This window comes from Castor canadensis, chromosome 15, assembly GCF_047511655.1.
Source record: "Castor canadensis chromosome 15, mCasCan1.hap1v2, whole genome shotgun sequence".
NCBI classification, from domain to species: domain Eukaryota; kingdom Metazoa; phylum Chordata; class Mammalia; order Rodentia; family Castoridae; genus Castor; species Castor canadensis.
Window position 1 is genome coordinate 48,392,339 of NC_133400.1, and position 26,262 is coordinate 48,418,600.

The 26,262-nt window shown below is 46.2% G+C and overlaps 2 protein-coding genes across 6 annotated transcripts in view; one reads left to right on the forward strand and one right to left on the reverse strand.

Moving 5' to 3' along the window:
• Nucleotides 1-16,116, reverse strand: part of Snap47 (synaptosome associated protein 47) — a 49,358-nt gene extending 33,242 nt beyond the window's left edge. Inside the window, exons 1-2 of one of the 3 annotated variants that reach the window (XM_074056125.1) lie at nt 15,981-16,116; nt 5,215-5,755 (exon numbers count right to left, since the gene is read on the reverse strand). In XM_074056125.1, coding sequence (XP_073912226.1) covers nt 5,215-5,714 — 500 coding nt within the window. In that variant the 5' untranslated portion in view covers nt 5,715-5,755; nt 15,981-16,116. The remainder of the gene's footprint in view (nt 1-5,214; nt 5,756-15,980) is intronic. The other 2 variants (XM_020169766.2, XM_074056124.1) reach the window with 2 other exon arrangements.
• A 25-nt stretch (nt 16,117-16,141) lies between these two features.
• On the forward strand, nt 16,142-25,841 carry Jmjd4 (jumonji domain containing 4). 3 transcript variants are annotated; one of them, XM_020169761.2, is made up of 6 exons: nt 16,142-16,566; nt 16,972-17,137; nt 19,201-19,335; nt 19,531-19,762; nt 20,597-20,743; nt 20,979-25,841. In XM_020169761.2, the coding sequence occupies exons 1-6, from the start codon at nt 16,302-16,304 to the stop codon at nt 21,276-21,278; spliced, it is 1,245 nt and encodes a 414-aa protein (XP_020025350.1). In that variant the 5' UTR covers nt 16,142-16,301; the 3' UTR covers nt 21,279-25,841. The 3 variants fall into 3 exon arrangements, with proteins under 3 accessions (XP_020025350.1, XP_020025349.1, XP_073912224.1); XM_020169760.2 differs by having other exon boundaries at nt 16,144-16,566; nt 19,495-19,762; XM_074056123.1 differs by having other exon boundaries at nt 16,512-16,651; nt 19,495-19,762.
• Nucleotides 25,842-26,262: the final 421 nt, after the last annotated feature.

Sequence of the window (26,262 nt, forward strand, 5' to 3'; positions counted from 1 at the left end):
AGTCAAGGCAAAGAAACACTCAGACCTTTCCCTAAACAGAATTCAGAATCCTCACTCAGTGGGACATTTCAATGACCTCAGCCTGATCCAGTTTCACAGTGCTTTCATCATCACCTTAGCCTAATCTTTATCCCTGTGATATTCTCCAGTTATGTCTCAGTGAACTAGAAAATTTCATACCTCTTCATGTGCCATACCCTGCACTGCAACTTTTAGGACCCACTGAGACTTAAGTCTGCTTTTACATTCAGAAGCAGAAAGGTGTTAGAGGATGGGTTCTGAGGAGACAGAGAGAGGGAGGAGGGGGAACGAAGGGAGGAAAAGGGGGAGAAAGAAGGAGAATGAAAGGAGAGGAGGGAAGGAGAGAGGAAGAGGACGGAGGGAGGAAAGAGGAGAAAGAAAAGGAAAGGAAGAGAAAAAAGGTGGCTGGAGAGAGACTGAGGAATGGAGGGAGGGAGGAGAAAGGGAGAGGGAGACAGAGAGAAAGAGAGAGAGAGAGAGAGAGAGAGAGAGAGAGAGAGAGAGAGAGAGAGAGAAAGAAGGAGAGGGAGTGATTGTTTCATTTTAAGGAATCAGCTCCCATGATTTGTGGTGGTAACACAAAACTAAACATCACAAGTCAATCAATTTAATAGAATTACTAAGAAAATTGGATTTGGAGAAATCAACTTTTATTTTCACTTATTTCTAACTAAAATTTAGCATTTTCTTCAATTCTACCTGTAGGCAACCACAGCATGGTGTCAGTCCATGTGAATATCACCAATAGAAATCTTACATACTTTTATATTACATTAGCATCAGTGCAGACCTCAAAGTATTATGTTCATGGCTACTTTGAAACTCGTGCAGTTATCAGATCTGCCATTACTTTGCATTATCCAATATATTAATAAGAGCACTTATGTTCCTTCATGAAAGGCCTATAGTATGCCTCCCTCTTTATTACAGATCATTCTCCATCAATATTACATATACAGAGGGGGAAGGGGACCAGAAGAGGGTAATGGAGGTGATTATGATCAATATTTGCTATGTGCTTAAATGAAAATGTCACAATGAGATCCATTATTTTACACAATTAATATATGCAAAAATGATGGTATATAATAACTGTGCAGAGTGGTACACATCTATAATCTCAGCACTCAGGAGGCTGAGACAGAACTGTGAGTTTAATGTCTGGGCAACATAGCAAGACCCTGTCTCAAAAAAACCCCCCAAAAACAAAAACAGCAGAAAAGCAAAGAAATCAACCACTTTTCTCAGGTCAGCTTCTGATTTCCTCTCATAGGACACAATGTTCAATTCTCTGTTGATTCATTTTCTCAGTGTTCTTCTTAGAATGTGGAGACAATGCTCTGCTCCAAAGGGATGGGACCTCCAATCCTGACCAAATCATGTAACCATTTGGTCAACCTCACAATGCCACTGGTTCCACATATAGTTGAAAAGTCTTTGCCATTTTTTGCTTTTTAGTTATTTCTCAGGTAGGTCTCCTGTTTTTTGCCTGGGGTCAGCCTCTGACTGCAATCTTCCTATCAGCTACACCGTCTGTGCTCTGTGTCCCTGGGATGATTACTGATTGAGATTGGTTCTCACTAACTTTTTGCTCTGCTGGCCTTGAACTACGTTCTGATCTCTGCAACTAAGTAGCTGGGATTACATGCTGACAGTCTTTATATATCCAGCCACTATGGGAAACAGCATGGAGATTCCCCAGAAAATTAAAAACAGAACTATAGCTAATGTTCTGACTCACACCTGTAATCCTAGACACTTGGGAAGTAGAGACTGGAAGGACCGTGGTTCAATACCAGCCTGGGCAAAGTTAGTGAAACCCCATCTCAATAAACAAGCCAGGTGGTGGTGCACACCTGTAATCTCAGTTGCATGGGAGACTATAGGTAGGAGGACTGTGGTTGAGGCTGGCCCAGGTAAGACGTACAAGACCCTATCTGAAAAATAACTAAAGCAAAAAGGTCTGGAAGTGTTGCTCAAGTGGTAGACTGCCTTCCTAGCAAGCACAACTCCCTGAGTTCAATCCCAGCCCTGCCAAAAAAAAAAAAGAACTATACACAATCTAGCAACTCTACTATTGGGCCAATATGGGAAGGAAATGAAGTAAGGTTCTTAAAGAGATGTCAGCACTGCCAAGATCATTGTAGAACTACGCACAGTAGCCAGAACATGGAAACATTGTTACCTAGGGTCTACCAATGAAGGAATGGATAAAGAAAACATGTATAGACATAGAGTGAAACAATATTTAGCCATAAAACAGAAAGGAATCTTGCCATTTGTGACAACATGCATGAATCTGGAAGACATTATACTAAGTAAAATAAGCCTGATAAAAAAGACAAGTGATCATTATGTCACTTATATGTGGGATCTGGAAAGTCTGATCTCACAGAAACAAAGAAGAGTGGTGATTATAGGGACTGAGGACAAGGGAAAAGTAGAGATGCTGACCAAGAGTACATGGTTTCAGTTGTGCACTTGAAACTTGTTTGAAGGTAGATCTTATGTGTTCTCAATACACATTATAACTATGTGAGGTGATGGGGTGATCATTTCACATCATAAAATTATACACCTTAAAAACATGGTTTTCTTTGTTAACTATACCCCAATAAAGCTAGGGAAAAATCAGTGCACTTAAAAAAGACCTTAATTACCAGTGGTATATATTCTTAGACTTGTTTTTCAAAATCTTAACTCAGATAGTGTCTTTTTCTTTCATGCACTATCCTTGTATATTCTGAGAGTGGAAGCTATACTCTATGGGGAGTAAGGAATTAGATGTGTTCAGACCTCAAAGCATTGCTCTCAGACACTGTGGGAGCCCGCCATCCAGTCTGCCCATGGGAATGGACTCTGTGATACTAGTGCACAGAAATTCAACAAAAACCAAGAGGCCAGGCACTGGGGCCTCCTGTCAAGGCATCTGTTCTCATACTCTAAGTACAAAGGCACTAGTTCTGAAGAGATGTCATGAGAACTGAGCCAGTGGCTGCTGGGGAAAACTAAGGCCCCACAACATGCTATTCCATGCTGGAAAAATGGGTTACCCCAGAACTAAATAAGGAGTGTGGGAGGACAGAGGAGGGAGACAGCAGATGCTGTAATGGCCTCTTCAATAACAGCAGAGTGGTAATGGAGTGGGCTCTTCAGGGAGTCACTTATAAATGGGGGGTGGAGGGGTGTGACAATTTTTGGGAAGAGGGCTGCTGAAGAGATCTCAGAGTAGAATCAAGGATTGGGCCAGCCGACCTCTGCGACTAGCCCTGCAATGGCAGGATCCCACTTGTTTGCTGAGTTTTCAGAGAGCAGAGGACAAGGGCTCACACATGTCAAGTATGTCCAGTTCTAACTTCATTTCCTAGCAGGAACCAAAAGCAAACAGAGACTCCTGGGTTCATATGGCAGATTATGAATCATGCCTTATAAATCTCTGAGTTCCCTTAAAATATTTATTCACACATACAAAAGGCAGAAAGAAGCCATGATATGGCCAACCAGCAAAGAAGAGAAGACCATGCATAAAAACCTGGTTACTAGAATGGATGAAGATGTTCACCTTCAAATATCCATCTCATTAAACGTGCTTCTTCCTGGTAACCAAAACAAGGCAATGCCCCAGAGATGGCAGAATTGCCTCTGCCTACACAACCTCTGCCTCAGGATGGCGAGATGGCTCTGAGGAGAGACATGAGCTGTGCTCACCAGTCAAGGCCAAGGCCCGACAGCACACCTCTCAGTGAACTGGGATGGGCAGGAGCACTGTGAATCAGAGGGCACTGGGCCCCACAGGCAGAACGGCAGAGAGCAGATCCCCCATAGTCAACAGTACACATATCTGCAGATGTCATGGCTAATGTTATGTTACTACCTGGTTGGACCATGGTTCATTTGATCAAACATGATTCCAGAGGTTTCTGAGAAGGTGTTTTTTGGATGAGATTAATGCTGTACATTGGTGGATCTTGAGGAAAACAGATGAAGTCCTGACTTCCCCCAAGAAAGGGGGAACTCCATAGCAGACACCTTCAGACTGCAGTGGAGCTCTCCTGAAGTCTTCTAGTAGACTTTGGACTTCCCAGAATACACACACAAGTTGGAGGCATCAGTAGTCTCCAAAGGCAGGGTTGATGACAGAACATTGAGACCCTCCACACCCAATCTGGACATCCAGACAGGATACTGCTCTACAGGGGCAGAATGTTAGGTCTACTAGCTACAGAGGCAGTCAGCTGGAGGATGGTCAAGGGGAGAAGAAAGAAAGACCCTCAACACAGAACCAGGACAAGTCTGACAGGGCTCACGCTCCAGAACAGAGGCATGGACCTCAGTTGAGGTCCACTCCTGGTAGCCCAATCCACACAGAGACCATAGGACAGAGAATGCTTCTCATTGAAAGATGGAGAATAAAGAAACCCAGGAGAAATCAGAAAACATAAAGCAAAAAAGGCAATTAAAACTGTGCTAGATGGGATATGATAGGTAGGAAGCAATATTAGAATATTATTCAAGCAACATTTAAAGAACAAAAAATAATTCTTAGGAATTACTATAACAAATAGAAGGGAAGGAAGAAAAATTCAAGAAATACAGACTAGAATAAAAACAAAGGCACAAAGCAAAATGAAAAGAAAATACATAAGAAAACTAGTAAAGGATGACAGACATTAAAAAAAAACAAACTGAGAATTCTACAAGAACTGTTTTTTAAAATGAAGTAAAGAAATTACCAAAGAAATAATACAAGAAAAATCCCCATTGTGAGGGACAAGCTCTGTGAACTCATTGAGGGTCTATCACAAGAACATCTGAAAATGCATACAAAAAAGCCCATGACACATCAAAACACAGATAATCACCAGGAAGGGACACAGACTTCACTCCAACTCTATGACCGAAGAATCAAGGATGCAACCTGATCACCAAACAGAAGCCAGGCACACTGACAGGATGAAACACCTCATTCATGCAGCTCATCACAAGGATACTCGCCTTACTGCACCTCTGTGAACTAATAGGACCAGTGGTAATGACAGGGAAACATGTGGCTCTTTGTGATGTGCCCTGCATAGTGTACACAAGAGGTGCACAGCCTTGCCACAGGATGCCAGACATGTGTTAAATATGGAATCATGGAGAGGACAATCCATGCTCCTAGGTGAGGCAGAGTAGGCCTCAGGTTTTACCCACCTGTCAGCCACATCAAGGTCAGATTCCATCTTCTCCAGGCCTCTCATGACGCTGTCCAGTTGCTCCCCCTGGTGGTTAAGGACCTTCGCTGTGTCTTCCAGGCGCCTCTGGGAACGGGCCATCAGAACTGTTAGCTCCTTCCCCCTGGTCATGGTTGAGGAGGTTGCATCAGCAGTAGCACCAGGCTGGGATAATAGCAGTTCCCTCCAGAAGTGCTCAATGACATTGAAGACAACATTGCGACTGGGCCGCAGGGAGCTGAACCAGTGCTTGAGGTGGCCCTTCTCCAGGATGGTGATGGCACTGAAAATGAAGTGTGAAGTCTCCTTCTTGATCTCAGTGATGCTGGAGAGAGGTAAACCAACAAGGGCTTCTCCAGCTCTGTCTGTGTTGAACTTCAGTGAGTGAGGCATCAGGGACAGTTTCCCAGGAACCCATCTCTTCTCGAGGTCCAAGTAGTAGGAACAGGGCCAGGAATGGACACAGATGTCGCTGCTCATCTGTCCCTGTGTGAGCTGCACTGAGGCCACAGCATCTGCTTCTGAGGGAGAGGAGATGATTAGTAGGTAGGTGAAATGGATCCATCACCTTTAGACTAGAAACACTAGGAGATCAACTGGGAAGGAGGGTGCAGCCTTGAAGACTGCTCTAGGGTCTTCTTGTAGTGACAGCAGGGTGAAACAAAAGGCAGCCCTTGGTAGGCAAAGAAGGCAAGTAAAGGATTGAGAGGGTTGAGATCCCCAAGCCCAGACCTGTGCTCATTCCCAACATGAGACTCTCCAACTCTGTATTCATGAGGTATACCAGAGGAGAACAGCCACTGAGTGCCATTCCCCAGACCCTAGGCCCAGTTCCTTTGGCAAGACTGGTACCTCAGCCTCAAGACCCTTTCCACAAACACAACCTTATGGCTGTGATGTCTCCATCCCCTTATGTTCATACAAGGTCCTCCTCTCTCTGACTTTGTCTCTCTCACATACACATAATTTTATTATGAGGTGATATAGTAACAGTGGAAGAACAAATTGCTAGCTAGCATTGAGAGGTATGGGCATTTCACAACACAGCTCAGAACTACAGGGATGCTCCTCAGTCAACAAGTCTGCAAGCCCCGGGGCACCAAGTATACAAGAGGCAATGCTGGCATGGTTGCTGGTTCATGAAACATGGAGTCAATAGGAATTCCATTAATTCTCTCATTGAGCCACCCTTGAGAACGAGTTTTCAAGATAATCATTTACCAGACTGCAGGAAGCCATACAAGTTGGACCAGATACACACAAGTGGAACCTGCATGAGAATGAGGTTCCTGCACAGACTTCAGTCCTCTGGTGGGGATCCCCGGGGTGGCTCAGGCCAGTGGGTTGAGCTGCTACACATTTCACATAATATAAGTGAAAGTCCAGTGCTGTGAGAGCACAGATGCTGAACGTTGACACTGAACACTTACTGTTCCCTCTTGATAGTTTGTAAGAGTTCTGTAGTCAGCAACCAGTAGCAAATTCAAAAAGCCTAAAGACCCTGGCCTGGCCTCTTGCCACATGTGAACTTCTGTTCCCCTGTTCAAGAGCAGACCTGTAACTGCACAGACCACATACCAGGATGAACTGAGATGACAGCTCAATGCCTCAGGCTGACCACTCAGACTGAGGAAGATCTACCACAGCTGAATCAAGGTGCCCTGCACTGAACTCTACAAAGAACTAGGGCAGCAAAGGAAAGACTGCACTTGAGGAGAATGACTGAGGAAGAACTCTGGAAATCAACAAGGAAGTGGTGGGAACCCTAAACAGCATGGAGAGTAGGAAAGGAGGACAGAAACAGGAGTGAAGCACACTGTGGCACACTGCAATGTCAACTCCAGATTCCTGGCTGGGAGGACTCCACACTGTCTGGAAAAGGTAGATGGGAAAGTTTCAGCAACAGCAGCAGACCTACAGTCCTAACTGCACAGGTACTGCGCAGCCCTCACAGGTTTTAAATCCAAATTGTGATTTGGCTGGGGTCTAAGTGACTGCTCACGTTGGCATTACCCAGTCTCCAGCTCTCCAGCTACTGCTAGATGCCATCCTGCCTCAGGGGTTAGTAACTAGCTCCCTGATGCCACCAGAAGCCTTGAGCCTGTGCGTGCCTCACAAGGCAAAGGACAGGCCTCTCAGGATCCTGTAGCTGCAGAACCATGGCTACCAGCACCACAAACCCCAGCCACACCTGTACTCACCCATGAGAACTAGGGAAGACCTCCCCCACAGTCCATGTCTTTGGTGCCCAAAGTCCTGGCATCATCTGTGTTTGTCCCTTGAGACCTGGAGAATGGAGTTACCTGTGTCACAAGTCGCAGCATCACCAATGCTTGCCTGGTAGGACCTGGGAAAGGTCTCACTCATGTCCTGAAGCTCCTAAACCACAGCTACCAGTGTCACAACACCCAGAATTACTCACACTTGTCCTGCAGGACCTAGTGAGGCCCATCCATATTCTGAAGCTCCCGGACTACAGCTACCAGCACCACAACCCCCAGCATCACCCAGGCTTGCCCTATGGAACTGGGACAGTCCTCTGCATCCTGCAGCACCCAGACTGACTGCTGCCATCATAAGCCCCAGGGTCATTGGCACTTGACTCTACAGGGGCCTAAGAACATGAACATTTGGAATCCCACATCCATTGCAAAGTTGCACAACTACTCTCCCATATGGCTGCAGTCTGGACTATATAGGCAAACACAGACACGGCTGTCATTGATTATGGCCTAACAAACCACACAAAGGCTATGCTTTTGAGCTCATATATAATCAAAGCCAAAGCACCAGGACCTTACATCTGATCTAAATAAAGGCTTTCCTAAGAAAGCTACTCCATGAAATTGCAGAAGACAACTATTACACCAGATATGCAAGATATCAATATAAAAACAAAAGAAACATGAAGAATTCAAGGAAGTATGACACCCCAAAGGAGTACAATTAATTCTCCAGAAATAGATGACAAAAGGAAATGTATAAAATGTATGATAAAGAATTCAAAATAATATCTTAGGAAACTCGGTCAAATGCAAAATAATACAGATACAGTACAAAAAAACAATTCATAATATGACTGAGAAATCTGATAAATAAATAGGAATCATAAAAAAGAAGCAATCAGAAAATCTTGAACCTAAAACTTCCAACAGTGAAATAGAAAAAATATTAGCTTTCACAAGACAGTAACAAGCAGAATTTCTGAGCTTGTGAATAGGCCTTTTGAAATAACTCATCAGACAAGTAGAAAAAAAAAAAAAAGAGTAAGAATGAAGAAAGCAAGCCGGGTACCAGTGGTGGCTCATGTCTGTCATCTTCATAAGTCAAGAGGCAGAGGTCAGAAGGATTGAGGTTTGAGACCAGCCTGAGCACATAGTTCACAAGGCTCTGTCTCAAAAATACCCAACACAAACCAGGGATGGTGGAGTGGCTCAAGTGGCAGAGCACTGCCTAGCAAGTGTGAGGCCCTGAGTTCAAACCTCAGTACTGCCAAAATAATAAAATTCGTCTTTTCTTGCTACTTTTCATCTTTATCATTAGTAGAGTGACTGGGGCCGGGAGCAGAGGCTTTGGAATCAATGAAGGCTATGAATAGCTGAAGATGACAAACTGTAGGCCACAGTCTCTAAAAGAGTTCCAGGGACAAGCCTAAGATTCAAGGGTCCCAACACCTAGGGCCAGGAACTGCAATATGCCTGCTCTCAAGGGTGTAGGAACTGTGATACTAGCTGAGGGTCCTCACACCTGAGGCCCCTTAACTGTAACACTGCTGCTGCTGTGCTGTTGTGCACTGCTGATTGAAGCAGAGAATTATAATAGCTGCAAAGTACTGGGGCCACTCAAAGCCCAGAGCAAAAAAGTCTCCAACTGTAATCTCCAGTCTCTAAAGCCTGGAGCAATAGGTCCCTAGCTCTTGAGTCTTGGAATAAGCAAACATGACACTGATGAAGAGGAACACAGTATGTTCTCAGCAGTATGTTCTATATACACAAAACTGGGATGCTAGGTTAAAGCAAAATGATCATTCTGTTGTTAAATTCATCTTCTCTGGTAACATGATTCAAGTACTTCACAAATAGACCTAATCTTTTCCACAACAGCAAGGGCAGGTCCAAATTTTCCAGATAAGTGTCTATGCCAATCCAATTATCATTAGTCACTCCTGAAAATCACGAGATCACAGTTCCACCAGTTACAAATACCTAAAATCAGGACATACCATGAAAAAAGCTGCCACACTTGGTATGAGAATTTTTGTCATCATCACAAAATAAAATCAGATATGAGAGATAACCCCAAGTCACAGAGGAGAAACAGGGCCTGTGTAGAGCCCAAGTCAGGCCTCCTAAGAACCCGTCATTGGCCAGATGGAGGGGAATCTCCACATTAAAAACAAACAAAACACTTCATACTCTCACCTCAGGAAAGCTCCATGAGAGACAGCCAGGAAGTTTATGGCCTGATGTCACTGGAAAATTGAGGGAGAATTTTCTCAGCTGCAGGAGACATCTTCTTCCGTATAGACTACTGACTTTGTCTATCTGAAGGAGCTTGGCCCGTAAGCCTGCAGCATTAGCCCCTCCCAGGCCCATACCAGGGCCACACCAAAGTTCTCAATAGGAGAAGCCTTTACAATGTGGCAGTGTCTCCCACCAAGTGGATAATCCACAGTGAACCTTAGGCAACAGGTCCCTGAACTGGGAAAGCCACATCTGAGTCCTGTACTGTGGTGCCTTACAAGATAGGGAGTAGGTGCTGGGGAGTTCCATGCTACAACCCACCTGCCTAAACCCCAATAAGTTAGTGGCCACAGGTGAGAGCACCCCAAGCCATGTAAATGACCCATGGCAGTCACAAATATCCACACTTCTCAGAATTAGGGGAACCACATCAGCTTAGTCATGGTCTTCAAAGTCTAAGCACTGATGAAACCCTAAAGACAACTTTGCCCCATTCTTCTAACTGAAAGGGGCCTCCCACTACTCAGCCACACTCAAACCTGCCAGAGGAGAGTTCACATACTCACTCAGTTTCTCCTATATTACTCTCAAAACAAAAACCACTTCTGATCACATATGTGGGAGTTTTCCTTACACACTACCCAGCAATCAGTTCTGAAGAGGGCATCAGCTGGGTATCCTCCAGTTCAAGTCCATTCTAATACTATCTACCTAAAGACAGTGTCAGATCCCGCAGATTCAGGGCTCAATCCCCAAATCACCTTTAAACCCAGACTGCCTTACCTGTGCTTCTGACCCAACAGCTATAAATCAGGGTTTCCACCATCCCCTCCTCAGATTAGATTAATTTGCTAAAGTGGCTCACAGAACTCAGGAAAACACTTATGTTTTCTACTTTACTTAAAAGATAATATTACAACAGATATACATGAAAAGATCCACAGGGCCTCCAGCTGGAAGCTCTCTGAACCTGTGATTTGAGGTTTTTAATGGAGGCTTCATTACATAGGCATGTCTGATTAAACCACTGGCCACTGGTGACCAACTCAACTTCAGACCCCTGTCCCTTTCCTGGAGGCTGGAGTGGGACTGAAAGTCCCAACCCTCAGATCCTGTCTCCCCCTTTCCAAGCCCAGCTCCACCCTGAAGCTACCTAGGGCCTGCAGGCCAGCAGTGGGCTCATCAGTATACAAAAATACACACCACTCCAGAGATTTTATCAGGATTTTAGGAATTGCATGCTAGGACAAAGATCAAATATACATTTCACATTATTATACTGCCAGACACAGGATAGAAAGTAAGTTTGTATTAACAATTACTTGACCAAAAGGGACTTTTATGGAGTATTCAGTATTGGGAGGTATTCCATGAGCTTGAGGTGAAATTACATACAAATTCCCCCAGATAATCACCCTGCCTGACATCTCAGCACCAGAGGAAGCATGCAGTGGTTCCAGCAGCAGTTCCTCCAGCTCTGACACAAACTTTATGATTTGGGAAAAGTTACCTCACCTTTTGGACCTCTGTTTACCCTCTGGTATTTTAGTTAAAAGACCTCAAAAGAACACCAGCTAAATTCAAAGAGAAAAGGACAGAAAGTAAAAAAGATGAGGAGAATAACCAAAACAGCTGTTATGACATTATAGATTAAAAATATGAGTAAAGTATTCAAGTTTGACAAATACCGAGAAAGAAGCAAAGGAGAAACATGTGGCCACAACTTTTCCTACTGCGGATTTCCAGGGCACCTATCCCAGAAAACCAAAGTAAATGGACATTAAATGAAAGGGTGGAAGTGAGAAAAATATTCTCACCATGCACCAGAAGCTGCCCTAGCATGGACACAAACCCCATGTCCTTCCTACTCGTCTTGCACCCCCAACTGATACAGTCCCCATATACAGTCTTTGAGAAAAGAGTCCCTGCTCCCCCTAAAGGCCAGGTCTTCCCCTAAAGCTCTCCACCACAACCCCCTCCTCTTGCCCAGCATCACTGACTTGCCATCTTTCCTGCACCCAGTCCTGCCAGATGGTTCAGTATTTCAGGCCTATAGGACAAGGGTCTGTCACAACCCTCAACTCTACTGTTGTAGGGTTCAAATAGCATGCATAATTAATACATCAATCGGGGGTATGGGTGACCCAGTCAATCTTCATTTATGAAACATGGCAGTTGGACATGGTCTGCAAGCTGTAGTTTGCCAACCCACTCCAAGATCTCCAACTTAAAACAAACACACAAATCCCCCTTCCTCGGATGCCATTGTCCCTCCCAGCTACTGCCTCCACAAAGAGACACCGTCTGCTTCCTGACCTCACCCTACCAACACCCAGCACCTCCAGGTAGCTCTGAAGCCCACCACTCCCCAGAGGCCATTGGTGGCCACACTCAATGTCCACATGTGATCTAACATCTGCAATGCACCACTCCACCTCTCCCCCATCTCCAGGGAGTTCCCTGCACCAAGGCTTTCTGGAATCACACTCTTCTAGTCTCAGGCATGCCAAATTGTGTATGTTTTCATTGTCCTTTGCTGGGTCTTCCACTTTTATCTAATAAACCATGGCCTTGTCCTAGTATGAAATGCTCTCTCCTCACAAGTCAAAATAATACCAATGCATTCAATGTTACTTCAAGGTTGATTCCCATCCAAACATAACTAACTATCAAGCCCAGGAACTCTAGAAGCTTCAACTCAGACATCTGGTGGCCTACTAGGCATCTCCACACTGTACCTAACAGGCATCTCCAATCAGACTAGTCTCATCCTTAGCTAGTCATTTGGTCACCTGTTTGGTACCTCCCACTTGAGTAGCCCACTGTGTTCTCTTCTCAACAAAGGCTCCATTGGACCCAAGAATTTTCCAGGAGTTTGCACTTCCTCATCTTCCTAAACAATACATCAATAAGTCCCGACACCTCTCCACTGCCCTTCATCTCCACACCCACACTACTCTGCAAGGCAGGGTCATCACTCACCTGTAAAGTCTTCCACTAGCCTTCTCACTTTATTCTACTCCTACCTCCTATTTTCTATCCAGTAACCTATTAGGTAGACATAAAACAGAATTATAAAATGTTACTCTTCTACCAAAACCATACCCAACATAGTGATGAGGGTGAAGCACTTGCCTAGCATGTGGGAGGCCCCAAACTCTACAGAATATGACAAAACAAAAACCAGCAACAACAAAAAGCATCCTTCCCAGTGTACTTTTAGTCAAGCCCAACTCCTCATCACAGCCTAGCGGGTTCTTCAGCCTCAAACTGCCCTCTTTCTCCATTCCTGCCTCATTGGTCCCCAACTCTGAACAGCACTTCCCACTTCAGACCTAAAAGGCACCTTCATCCATCCTAATGGACCATCACCAACCAGTACTCTTAGACTCCAGAGAACTGGTTCAATTGCTTATAAGTCTGTCAATCAGTCTAAATACAAGAAAAGGTGAACATCACAGGAGTCAGCCTTGTGTACAACTCCTACATGCCATGGACACCCAATGCATATATGCTGAGTGTCCCACATAACCCTATATAGACTGTCACCATATTTGGACTGTGTCACACCTGACTTTCCAGTGATGCTCCTTTCCTGGAGCCCTTGTTTGGTGCCTGCCTGCTGCAAGTAAGAATCTGCCTGTACCAGTGCAGATATGAACCTAGAGACCTGCGCTGACCCTGCAAATACAGAGCAGAATTGCCTCGGGAAGTCATGGCATGAAGCCCTTGGGTGTCTGAAGCTAATCTACACAAGTGACACTCTTGGGGAATAGGTCCACAGTCACATGACCATGACTCCCAAGCACTGAGATTGGTATAATGGGTCTCTTTCAGCACTTCCATCACACATGTGTCTCTGAGTGAGACTCAATAGCAAGTAAACACCCTATTTTTAGTTAATTTCCAAAGTAACAGAACAAGCAACATTTTACACACCTTCCACTACCTCTGGATTACAAGGCTGAGAGGGAAAATAGTGAAGCAATGTGTACATGGCGAGGGTGGCACAGCTGGCTTTTTCCATTACCTGCCCTCCCACTCTGCAGCAGACCCTCTTTCCACTCCCTCAGAAGTTCCCATCCCCACCCTGAGAGGCTCAGTCATGCTGTCTTGGGATGTTTCATCCCAACACCTTATTCACAGGACATGCACTACTAGTTTTTCAGAGAGAACTAAGACTATACACTGTTTCCACTGCATTTCCTCCAAAGTGCTAACTTGAATCTCCTTCCTGTTGTTTTCTTTCAGGGTGGCCCTGCTGAAGAGGCTCAGGTTCTAGATGTTTGGGCAGGGCCCATGAATGTGCACCACTAGCCAGTTCCCAGCTTCAGAGGGGAGGATAGGGTGGGAGCTTCAGGGATATACATCTGTTTTTCAGTCCTCTCTCCAGGCTCCACATGTACAAGAGCGCTGACACTAACACCAGAGGGCCACCGAGTGGACGAAAGGAAACACAGCACCAAAAATCTGGCCCAAGAGCTCAGTGTCCCAGTTATAGATTTAGGGACTCAGTTGCTCCCAGAGGTATCGGGGAACATATGAACTTGCTATCTCTGACCTCTTTCTCTAAAAACTTGGTCTCAGACAGCTACATGTAAGAATTTCTCCTGAGTAATATTATCCGAATTTCATACTGTGTTGGGAAAACAAAGTTTTATCTCTACTCTCATACCACAATCAGCGCAGGTGACTTTTGCGATCCCAAAAGGCATGGAGATTTCTCCCCACTAGTAAGTAAGCAATTCTGCAGCAGTGGACAACAGCTGAATGTCCTCTAATTCAATTCAACTGTGACACTGTCTGCTGAGAGAAAGCATGAGCCCCCAAAGGTTAAACACTTAGTCCCAAAGACAGTCTTCACTTCTGATGCCAATCTCAAGCCCAGATTGTTTTATCTCTGTTTCTAACCCACCAGCTATATAAATAGGGGTTTCTATGACCCCCTCCTTTGGTCAGGGTAATTTTCTTGAGTGGCTCACAGAACTCAGGGAAACAGTAACTTATATTTACTTATTTATCATAAAATTATTACAAAAGATGCAGATGAAGAGATGCATGTGGCCAGGTATGGAAAGATAGGGCCGAGACTTCCATTCCCTCCCTGGGCATCACTCTCCAATAATCTCCATGTGTTCAGTTACCTGAAAATGTCTTTTGGGGGTTTCATGGAAGCTTCATTTCATAGACATGACTGATTAAATCACTGGTCAGTGGTGATCAACTCAAACTTAGGATCCTGTACCTTACCTGGAGGCTGAGGGATGGAACTTTCAGAGACCAGTCCTACCTTGAAGCTACCTAGTGACTTCAGGTCAGATATTCCAAAAATTTTAGGAATTTTATGCCAGGAAACAAGAGAGAGATCAAATATATATTTCACGACATTACAGAGTGCTTATGTAAGAAAGGAGGCAAGAAGAGACACTTCAGGGAAGGAAGGGGGAACACACGAGTAAACGTATGCATGCGTGAAAAATGGGCTCTATATTAGAAAATTTAAAAATAGTCACCTGTGGATGGGATTACGGGGGGTTTTGTTGTTGTTGCTGTTTGTTTTTGAAACAGGGTCTTGCGATGCAGCCCAGGCTGACCATGAACTCACCATCCTCCTGACTCAGCTTTCCCAGTGAAGGGATTATAGATGTGTGCCACCATGCCTATCATGGGTGAATTTCTATTTTAACTTGCCTGTACAGTTTTATTTCCTACCACGACCTAGTCCACAATAAAGAATTCCACATCTTGACTACAGGAGTCACTAAGAGGCCCACTAGGAAGGTACCACAACATAAGAGTTATCAAACTCTTCAAACCTCCCCAAGAACTCTCCACCTCCTGTCCCTGACCCTTTTCTCTTCCCAATTCACACCCCACTTCTCCAGGACCTCTGCCTCTTCCAAAACTCACTTTCTTCCTCGTTCTCCCTTTTCTGATCCACCCTGTTCTATTTTTTTGGACAAACATCATAATCCTTGGAAAGCCTCCCCTCGCCCCAACTATCCCTCCGAGTCTCAGAGCCCCCAACATTCCCCTCCAGACCACGACATCCCGTACTCCCTACCATCCGCTCCTCACACCCCACCCCCCCCCCCATCCCGTAGAGTCTTCCATCCTTTAGACCCATCCCCTCAGGACTCCAGCATCCTCAAGACCCCTTTGGGGTTTGGATTAGAGGAAGACTCTTGCTTATCACCGCGTCAGCCATGGTGGGCGGGCTGTTTCGACGCAAGGCACATAGGGTTCGAGCACTGCCCAGCGGCAGGCCAGCACCGCCGCTCACCTGAGGCAGGAGGTGAGCCGACTGAGAGCACTAGACAGCGCCGCTTGACGAGACCCCAGACGCCACCCACAGCCAGTCGGTCGGCTGCTCATGCGCCTGCGCAGAAAGACGGAAACGTATAGAGCGCAAGCGCGCCCGCCCAGCGCTCCGCGATTAGAATTCCGGTCGTAAAGCGGCCGGCACGGTGATGTTTCTTGTTCCGAGTTTCTGTATTGCCATTTCTCCTCCGGAGGAGTTTTGGCAATTTCTCTGCCTCCGCTCCTCACCTTGAGTGAGGAGCGGGACCGGACTCTGCGGGATCCCCTATCCCGAGCCCGGTCAATGGACCGGGAGACACGCGCCTTCGCCGAACGGCACTTCCGGGACCTCGGAGGCCGAGTCCATGGCGGCTGTGGGCTGGCGCCGAGTGGGGTAGCCTTCGTCCAGTTTCCTGACGGCTTCTCCTACGCCGACTTTGTGAAGGGATTTTTGCTGCCCAATCTGCCTTGCGTGTTCTCCAGCGCCTTCACCGAGGGCTGGGGCAGCCGAAGGCGTTGGGTGACGCCAGCGGGGAAGCCAGACTTCGAGTATCTGCTGAAGAAGTATGGTGAGGAGGGACGCCGACGCCCGAACAGCCAGGGAGGAGTAGACCCCCAGGCACAGGATGTATTCCGTACCCCCAGGACAGGCAGGTGGGGTACTGCGGAGTCAAGACCTCTCGCCCGGTGTTAGACAGAAAGGGCATAGGGATTGCCCAAACCCTAGGACAGGTAGAAAGGGCCAGGACGGAGCTCAGACCTCCAGGGACAGCCAGGACAGAGCAGAGCACAGATACAAATGCAGACCACTGGAACACGGTTGGACCGCGGAAGGGTGTTATGGGAGGTGAGGAGGCCAAGAGTGTTTAATCTGCAGAATTCGCCTGCAGCTGCTTTGGAGGGTGGAGGTAGCCCAGAAGGGTAGGATACACGGAGGACTCTCAGACAAGTCAATGTCAACCCTCTTGCTTCAGGAGACGTGGTTGTACCAGTTGCCAACTGTGAGGTCCAGGAATATAACTCGAACCCCAAGGAGCTCATGCCCTTCCGCGACTACGTCAGCTACTGGAAAGAATACATCCGGGGGGGCTGCTCCTCACCGCGGGGCTGCCTCTATCTCAAGGACTGGCACCTATGCAGGTAATGGGAAGGCGGCCGAGAGGCTTTTCTCACAGGGCCTGCTGTGTTTCGAAGTGCTTGTTGTCCTGCAGAGAGTTTCAGTCTGTGTCTCCAGCATAGCAGTACTGTCATTCCTAGGAATGACCATGCCTGCGGGGTGTAAGCAGCCATGAGGAACATGGGCCTTGTATAGGTGCAGGTGGGCTGTGGGTCCCCGCCTCCACTTCTGGATCATGTTTGTCCAGGTTCTTCTCAGATCTTTTGGACCAGTCCCTTCCCCACCCCACTAAGGAGGCCAGGCCTGTTCCCTCCTTCCTTGGTTGTGCTGGGGCCTTCTGTCCTCTTGATGGACTCTTCAAAGCAGCAAATGGCCTTTCTAGCACTGCTGAGGCCCGTCCCATTTTGAAAATCTCCTTAGGAGGCAATCCCTTGTTGGCCTCCATCTGCCACATGCTGACCCAGTTTATGATGGCTTGATTTTGTGATGGTGCAAAAGTGCTATGCATTCGGTCAAAACCATACTTAAAATTTAGAATTTTGCTCTCTTCCTGGGTTAGCCACATGCAGTCCAATACTTGCAATGCTGGGCAGTTAGCAGTTCCCATCTGCCCCATGGTCCTCACAGGAAATAACCATCCTTCTGTTGTGTGCTGTGTTGCTAAGCTATGATGTCCAGTTAGTTAGGTGTATTGCTTCTTTTTTCTGTTTGGTATTAGGTATTGAATCCAGGTCCTCTTGCACCCCAAATACACACTATTAATGCATTTTTAATTTGTGGTCTTTTCAACATGGATGTATCAGAATATAAGCTCATCATCTGTACTTCATCACAGGAGCTTCACCCGCACCCAAGATCCAATCCACACAGTGCCCACCCTGGGAAGCACATCCATTCCTCTCTAACGTGGGCCTGGGATTGTGTCCTCCCCCTGCCCCACAACACACAAACCCGGTGTGCCTTTCATCAGACCATGTGCCCACAACCCCAGCAGCAGGCACAGCATAGGGCTCAGGTAATGTGGAGGGACCAACGAACAGTTGAATTCCTATATCCCTTAGGTCCAAACTAAAGCTCAGAGAGGTGGAGTGAGATAGAATTTAGGCCCCTGCAATTCTCACAGCTGACCCAGAGTCATGAGAAGTGCCAGCCCCTGCTTGTTTGGCACACAGGGCTGACCCAGGTGGGTGCTGGGTGAAGCATGGCCAGACATTGACACTGGGCATTGCCTAATCCAGCAACAAAGACAGTCATGCACTGTGGTTTGGGGTTTTAGGTGAACAATTAATGTCTTTTTTTGGTATGAGTTTTAACCAAATATTGCATGGGGCATACTTATGCTAGAAAATTGTTTATTGTTTATTTAAAATTCAATTTTTGACTGTGTTAAAAAAAATTTTAGGCAGGCATAAAAAATAAAAAGGACAGAGGAAGGCATGGGGTCCCACAGTCAGAAAGTCATAGCAGGATTTTTATGAAAGAATATGAGTTTGCTCAGTTCTCAAGGCATGCCAGGAAGAGGGACCCTTATAATGTTTGGAGACTGACAAGTGGTTTATTGCTACTAGAGCTCTGCCTTGTTACCATGTCCAATTAGGGGTTATGTGTACATGAATCTAGAAGCTTTTTCCAGCACAGCATTATTTGAATTGTGCCTTCCCAGGAGGCTGGTATAATATGCTCCTGTGTTTGGGGGGCCATTCATGGGGTTGAGAGAGTATACGGGTAACCCTTACTCCTGGCCTGGAGTCTGTAAGGCAGGGTTGAGTTCATTGGTGTCAGTGAGGAAGTGAAGGAGACCCAACATGTGTTCAGAGCCCCCAACGCAGCCAGAAGCCAGAATTCTGGGACAGTGGGAGAGTGACCACTACCTGAATGGGTTGGTAATGCCAGATCATAGGCTACCCCAAATCCAGCTTCCATACTTACCATTCTGGGCTGAGCAATTTAGGTGGTTCAGTTCAGGTCCCTCTGAGGGCTGTGGTTGTCAGGCAGCTCAACTAAGGCTGGTGGTCTTAGGTGGCTGCATTTGGTGAGGATGGGGTGCAGGGTGGCCTTCTGCTGTATCATCTTGTGCTCTGCACAGGGACTCTTCAGTGGAGGACTTGGAGGAAGTGTTCACCTTGCCAGTGTACTTCTCATCTGATTGGCTGAATGAGTTCTGGGACACCTTGGACGTGGATGACTACCGCTTTGTCTATGCAGGGCCCAAGGGCACCTGGTAATGCCAAGCAGGGTCTATGGGCATCTAGTGAGGATGGGTGGGAACTATGGCTGTCCCCTGTGCTTGGAGACTTCTGGGGTGCCTGCTTACAGACCCATCAGAAGAACCAAGGCCCACTCTGGCCTACAAGGCACAAACCAGGAGCCCTTGTTACAGGTCGCCCTTCCATGCAGACATTTTCCGCTCCTTTAGCTGGTCAGTCAACATCTGTGGAAGGAAGAAGTGGTTGTTTTTCCCACCGGGGCAAGAGGAGGCCCTGCGGGACTGCCATGGCAACCTGCCATATGATGTGACTTCCTCCATGATACTGGATGCCCATCTGCACCCCAGACTCCAGCCCACCACCCCACCACTTGAGGTTATACAGGAGGCTGGCGAGATGGTATTCGTGCCCAGTGGGTGGCACCACCAAGTGCACAACCTGGTAAGAACAGGTACACACTGCTCTGCTCTCAGCATGCTCCTTCTCTCCTCCTCCATTTCCTTCACCTAATCCTGTCTACCTGTCTTTGCTGATAGAAGGCAGTGCTTGCCCCTTCTGATTGTTTGTCCCTCTGAACAGTCAGGGTGGGGTGGGGCAGCACAGGTGAGACTGAGAAGGTCACATCCCCTCACTCTACTCCCTGCCCACTTCCTGCCCAGGGCTTGTATGATCTGAGATGGTCTCAGCCTCCAGCCCTTAACCTCACTGTACTGGCAACCACCGGGAGGTAGGAGCAGCATTTTCCTGCCAGGATCGCAGAGGTGCTTAACCCGAAAGGGCTCAGGGCAGGAATGAACAAAACAAGACAAGACACATATCGAGAGGGCCAGCAGGCTGATGACCAACTGGCAAAGTTTTATTTTTTTCAGCCAGCTTTATACAAAAGAGGAAGAGACTTAAACATCAAAAATACTCGACCTAGTTACAATCTTTGTGTTTTCCACCCTGCATTCTTACTGCCAGTGTCCTTGACTAAGTATAAACTTCTTTTTAGTCAAGGGAAACCATTAGTGTTCCTTCCCACCGTGATAGAGGCATGATGCACCTGCAGGTTCTGACCTTGTCGAAATGCTGCTAAGCCACAATGACCTTGTCAGACTGTGGCTTTTGGTTCCCAACATTTTCCAGCTGCAGCAGTCTGAGCATCTAGCATGTTCCAGCTTCACTCACCCACAGCATTGGGTCTGGCATGGGAGTAGAGGAAGTGGGGTTTGCTCACCTAATGGGACAATGCCTGCTGTGAGCTTGGGGGCCAGCCTGTGCTGTGTCCTCTAGGATGATACCATCTCCATCAACCACAACTGGGTCAATGGCTTCAACCTAGCCAATATGTGGCACTTCCTGCAGCAGGAGCTTCAGGCTGTGCAACGAGAAGTGAGTGAGTGGAGAGACTCCATGCCTGACTGGCACCACCACTGCCAGGTAAGTAGCCTAAAAGGGGGGGAAGGAAGCCACCAACTACTTTTCTGAGTCATCCTGGGGACCAGGGCAGATACCAGGGCCAGGCTGCACGACTCAGGCACCTCTGGCCTTGATAACTGTTTCACGGGTCCCAGCCTTATTCCTTAAAGACAGCCTGTGTTGAGGTCCTTTGCAAACTGGGGCTAAGTGTGTGACTGTGACCCAAAAGCTCACTGGCCTGTCTTCTCTGGCCTAGGTCATCATGAAATCCTGCACGGGTATCAATTTTGAAGAATTTTATCACTTCCTCAAGATCATTGCTGAGAAGAGGTTCCTTATCCTGAAACAGGGGCTGGAGGAAGCTATGGGGGACAGCACAGGCCTGGAGCTGGGCCTCCAGCAAGCTGCATTTGATGTTGGCCGCCTTGCAGAGGTGCTGGCCTCTGTAGTTGCACACCCTGACTTCCAGATAGTAGACACCAGCTCATTCTCATCACAGCCAGAGGAACTGCTTAGGCAGCTAGAAGATGCCATAGCCACCACTGAGGTCTTTTAGCACCTGTGGGAGGTTGTAGCATTAGGAGGTACCAGTGGAAAATAACCTCTTGACCTAGTGGCCTCCCCTGTGGTAAGCCCCTGCTGAGCAGGCAGCACAGCTCCTCCTGGGCATCTGATGCAGTCCTGCCCATCATGACTGTTTCCCAGGTTTCAACTCTGGATTCCAGGAGAGATTTAGCCAGAATAGGAGCTCAACCCATTGAGGTTTTTGGGAATTGGGGGTGTCTTGTCATCTGGCCTGCAGAAAGCCTACCAGGGACTTGGTGGTGGTCATGTAACCTGGTTTCCCTAGTGAAGCCCAGGACTCCTGAGTGATAGGTATCTGATCTTCCTGCCTCAGGTCTTATGTGGCCGTCCCCTGGTCATATACACACATGCAGTAACCCTGTTCTCCTTGTCTTGCCTGGGTGTGGTGGGGGTGGGGGAGCAGGCTCTAGACTCCCACTGGGTAGGGTACAGCAGGTTGAAACTGGCTGCCTTGTTGAACTGGGCACTTGTTATTTACTTGTAAACAAGAAACACAAGTACCTGCCTAACCAGGTCCCCAGAATGGAGGAGATGGTGCAGAGGGAGACCTTTCCTTCCCCACAGCACCCCTGTGCAGTCTGTGTTCCTGTGCATACCATGCCTTGCCCAGCCCACAGGCTGCATTGGTGGAGACAGGGCCAAACAGCTAGAGTTAAGGGAACAGACCATCAGTGGCCACCTCTCCCCATCCAGAAAGTTGACATATTTATCATTTTCCTGGCTCGAGGCAGGTCAGTGCCTGCTTTGTTGGCTGTGTTCATTGTATTTAGCAGGTGCTCTTGAGTCTAAGGTGGGGACAGGCAAGTTATCTCCTGTCTGGCCCACACAGGGCCCTGTGGCACCCTGTACATCTGATGCCTGTGTGCCACCCTGTTTACTTTTTTTTGTTGGTCTCTTCCTCCTGCTGCTGTTCTCAGGAGTGATAGATAAGACAGCTGAGGGCAGAGAAGTGAGACCTGAATGAGAGCCAGCTGCTCACTCAGGGGCCTGGCTTGGGCTACTGGATTGAGGCACAGGTGGACATACAGGGCTTGGTAAGGTGGATTCTCCTAGGGCTGCTCTTGAGTCCCAGATCTTCTCAGGACACCTACAACACCATCCATAGCTCTGCTAGTCCTCAGCCCCCATTGAGAGTTTCAGATGGAGTCAGTGGTCTGCCTAATGCCTCTAGACCCAAAGCTCCTTCAGATTCTCAGGTAGTCTCATCAGAATAGGGCAGGATATACCTGCTTACAGGAAGGTAGCACATCTTACACATCCTGGATATGGCCTGGAATTATGTCCAGTGGAACTGGCTGACCCCAGTTAGTGGAAGCCCAGGAGGGCAAAGAGTCATTCTGTCCAGTAAATTATGTTAAGTGCCTAGAAAGGTGAGTACAAAGCGGTACCTCAGATTTGCCGAATGAGCCTCAACCAGTACCTTCCTGGCTACCAGAGGGCCTGGGCCCCCCTGCCAGCCCTGGAGTCCAAGGATAGGGCTCCCAGTTGTAGTCCTAGATGTTTTGGCAGATGGGAAGGAGCTTTGTCCTAACCTACAGCCCCTGTGGGGCTTCATAGAGAGAGGGAAATCATAAGGTCACAGCCCGTCCAGTGCTCCTACTGCAGGGCCTGTTGCTAGGGAAGCATTCTTTCATCACCATGGTAACTGGGTATGGTCATCCTGGGGACATGCTCAGAGACACCTGAGGATTGGTGTGCTGTGCAACGTCCCCAGGACAATCGGTGGTACTCTGTAATAGAACTGCAGGTTTCACACAGGTTGAAGGGTGGCCAGGCTATGTAGATGCATAAGAAGATGAGCACAAGGGTCCCCACCTGCTTGACTAATGAGGAAAGGTGTCATTTCCACTGGGGTGGGGAAATAACTTAAAATATTAGCACTTTCATGTCATTTGCTTGCTAAATAATGATAGTACATACTGTTTTCACAGCCTATACCAAGAGCATTGTGCCAGTGAGTCCTCACAAGACATCTCCGGGTTGATAAAGGTCATTGAGGTCAGAATGCAGAACTGTCCCATGTGGTCCTTACCTTGGCACCTGACCTGCTTTGCTCCCCATCTGACTTAGTGGACAACCCCACTTACCTCCTTGACCTCAAATTAGCTAAGACTGCATGTCCTGCATGTGATGCAGGACAGCAGCCACTGCATACTGTGCATGTAGATCACAGTTGAAGATAAAGAGTCAAATCATTTGCCCATCCCTAATATACTAATAAAGCAAGCCAGGAGGTTAGGAAGTATGAGGCCCCAAGCACAATTCTCTTATGGTAACTATCACATATTGCCAAAACCATAGCTTTCACCAATGCCACCACAGTTTCACATGAGAAATAGTTCCGTAAGGACCTCTGCCCAGCAAACAGCTGTTCAGGCTTGGACCTTGGACTGACATCATACTTGTTGAAAATCCTTGTAGCCAAGAATTACTGTTTCAGAATATTTTATGTAATTTTTATTTTACCTTTGAAAACTTCCTGTTGCCTTAACCACCCTTACTTTACTATGACACACGTGTTCCCATTTGGTACCCTGCTGTTCTCAAGAAAATATTCTTTGGAGGATTTTTGATCCATCATTAAAAAAGAAAGGAATTGCATCCTGGTCAAAGAGCCAGGATTTCAACATAGTAAAAGACTTCCTCCTGTATTTCAGTGCCACTGGGTCCAATCACAGATCCTGACCTGGAAAGGTCAAGGTGTTCCACAGGTAGTAAATCACAGAGACATGTGGATGAGCCTCCACCAGTCTCTGATGAAAATCTTAGTGTAATGAGAAGGTGTGGAAAGAGTCAGGTCCACACCTATTCAGGACACCTGAGGTGGAATGCAAGAACACTCCACCTAATGTGAAGACAGTATAGTCATTACTCTCTTATCCATGGTGTCAGTCTCCTGTGGTCCAAAAAATGAGGCAGATATTTGGAGAAAGATCACATTCACATAACTTTTATTACAGTATATTGTTAAAATTGATCTATTTTATTACCAGTTGTACATCTCTGCCTTATTTATAAATTAAACTCCTGGTATGTACATATATATATATATATAGGAATACACACATATGTATATATATGCATGCATAAATTTGGTACTGACCATTTAAAGCATCCAGTGTGTGTAGAGGGATGTCTTAGAGCATCTCTCTCGTGGAAACAGTGCCTACTTTGTAGACTAATATTCCCACAAATATGGGAAAAGTGGGCACCTGGCCAAGGCTGGGTGGTCATACTGAGTTGTAGGTGCGTGTTAAAGATCCTCACAGCACTGAAAAATCTTTACAAAGAGCCAGTTAGACTCTCCTTTTCCTGGAGCCACAGAAAGTGTTCATCTCATGGTGATAGCTACTAAGGACTTTACCCCACCATGCCCAAGTGCAGTCACTACTCATTTAAGCCCAGTCTGGACACATGCAGACTAGGTGGAAAACCCATTGTCCAACTGACCTACCTACAGTGTCCTGCATGTCCAGGACGCAGGCCTCCAGGGGAGGCCTCCCCCCAAAGTGGAGTATGCCTTTTTCCCTTGGAGCACAACCTTTTAACTAATCTAGGAACCAATAGTGTAGAACAGTACATATACAATGTATCTTTCTTCTGTAACATAGAAATTCTAGTAAGAAAAGAAGTGAGGCAGAGAAAAGCTGTAATGGGTTGGGAAAATGACTGCAGATGGTGACTCAACTATCAATCACATGAAGAGAACCACATATGATAAGAGCTAATATAACAAAATCTCCATACCCTTGCTTGCCACTCATGTTCCTCAAAAGACATAAAGTTATATAATGTAATAATTAAAATAATTAAGTGCATATAAGGATAAAACCTTAAAATGGTACATAGAAGACTTAAGAGTTGTATCTGGATATAAAGGTATATATAAAAGGTTGATGGAGTGGCTCAAGTGGTAAAGCGCCTGTCTAGGAGGGTGTAGTGTTACACATGGGGTAATATAGAAATCTAAATGGATTGTTAGTATGAATGTGTAGCTGATTCTGATTAGATGTACACTAAGGCAGCACATGGTAAATGGTTTGAAAAAATTGAACAAATCAAATGCTAACATTAGAAAGTTCTGCAAAATAAAGCAGTAAAGAAAATAGAGGAATGAGAAAGACATGGGGAAAAATAGACAAGAGCGTAAAATGACAGACAATCCAGCTATATAAAAAATACCATTAAATGTGAGTTGCTTGAATAATCCAACTGAAAGGTAAGTATTTCAGACTAATGAAAAACCAGATCCATAGAAGTCACTCTTTAGATTCAAAGATAAGAATAGATTGAGGGCTGGCTGGAGATGTGCATGCCAGTTTGGTCCCTGGCAGCACAAAAACCAGATACAAATAGATTAAAAGGATATAAATAGACAGTTGGTCTTCCAGTGAGTTCTACATCTGTGAACTCAACCAACCATGGGCTGCAAATATTCAAGAAGTAATTCTAGAAAGTTTAAAAACTAATTTGAATTTGCCATGTGAAGAGTACTATGCTGAAGCCATACAAATAAACTGATATGTACATTGTATTGAGTGTTAAAAGTAATGTAGAGATAATTTAAAGTGTATAGTAAGATATGCAGAGATTATATGCTGATACTATGCCATTTTATATAAGGGACTAGAGCATCCATGGATATTGGTATTCATGGTGAGTCTTGGAGGCAGTCTCCCATGGATATTGAGGAATGACTGTATCATGCAAGTGAGAGAGCTATACTAAAATACATAACAAAACATTTAAAAACCCAAAAAGTTAGTCAAGCTAATAATGACAGACATTTTATAATAAAAAAGGGTCAGTGCATCAGTAAGCAAGAACCAGTACAAATACACATGCACCTAATATCACCAAAATATGTAAAGACAACACTGGTAGAAACTAAGGTAGAAATAGAAAAGTCAGCAATAATGCTGGGACTTCAGTAAGTTCTATAATTCTATGATAGA

Excerpts from the sequence above, each read along its gene's own strand:
- Jmjd4 (XM_020169760.2), top strand. The coding sequence starts at position 16,302 with ATGGACCGGGAGACACGCGCCTTCGCCGAACGGCACTTCCGGGACCTC. Across the intron at positions 16,567-16,971 it reads GTATCTGCTGAAGAAGTATG|GAGACGTGGTTGTACCAGTT; the intron begins GTGAGGAGGGAC and ends CTCTTGCTTCAG. Across the intron at positions 19,336-19,494 it reads GCAGGGCCCAAGGGCACCTG|GTCGCCCTTCCATGCAGACA; the intron begins GTAATGCCAAGC and ends CCCTTGTTACAG.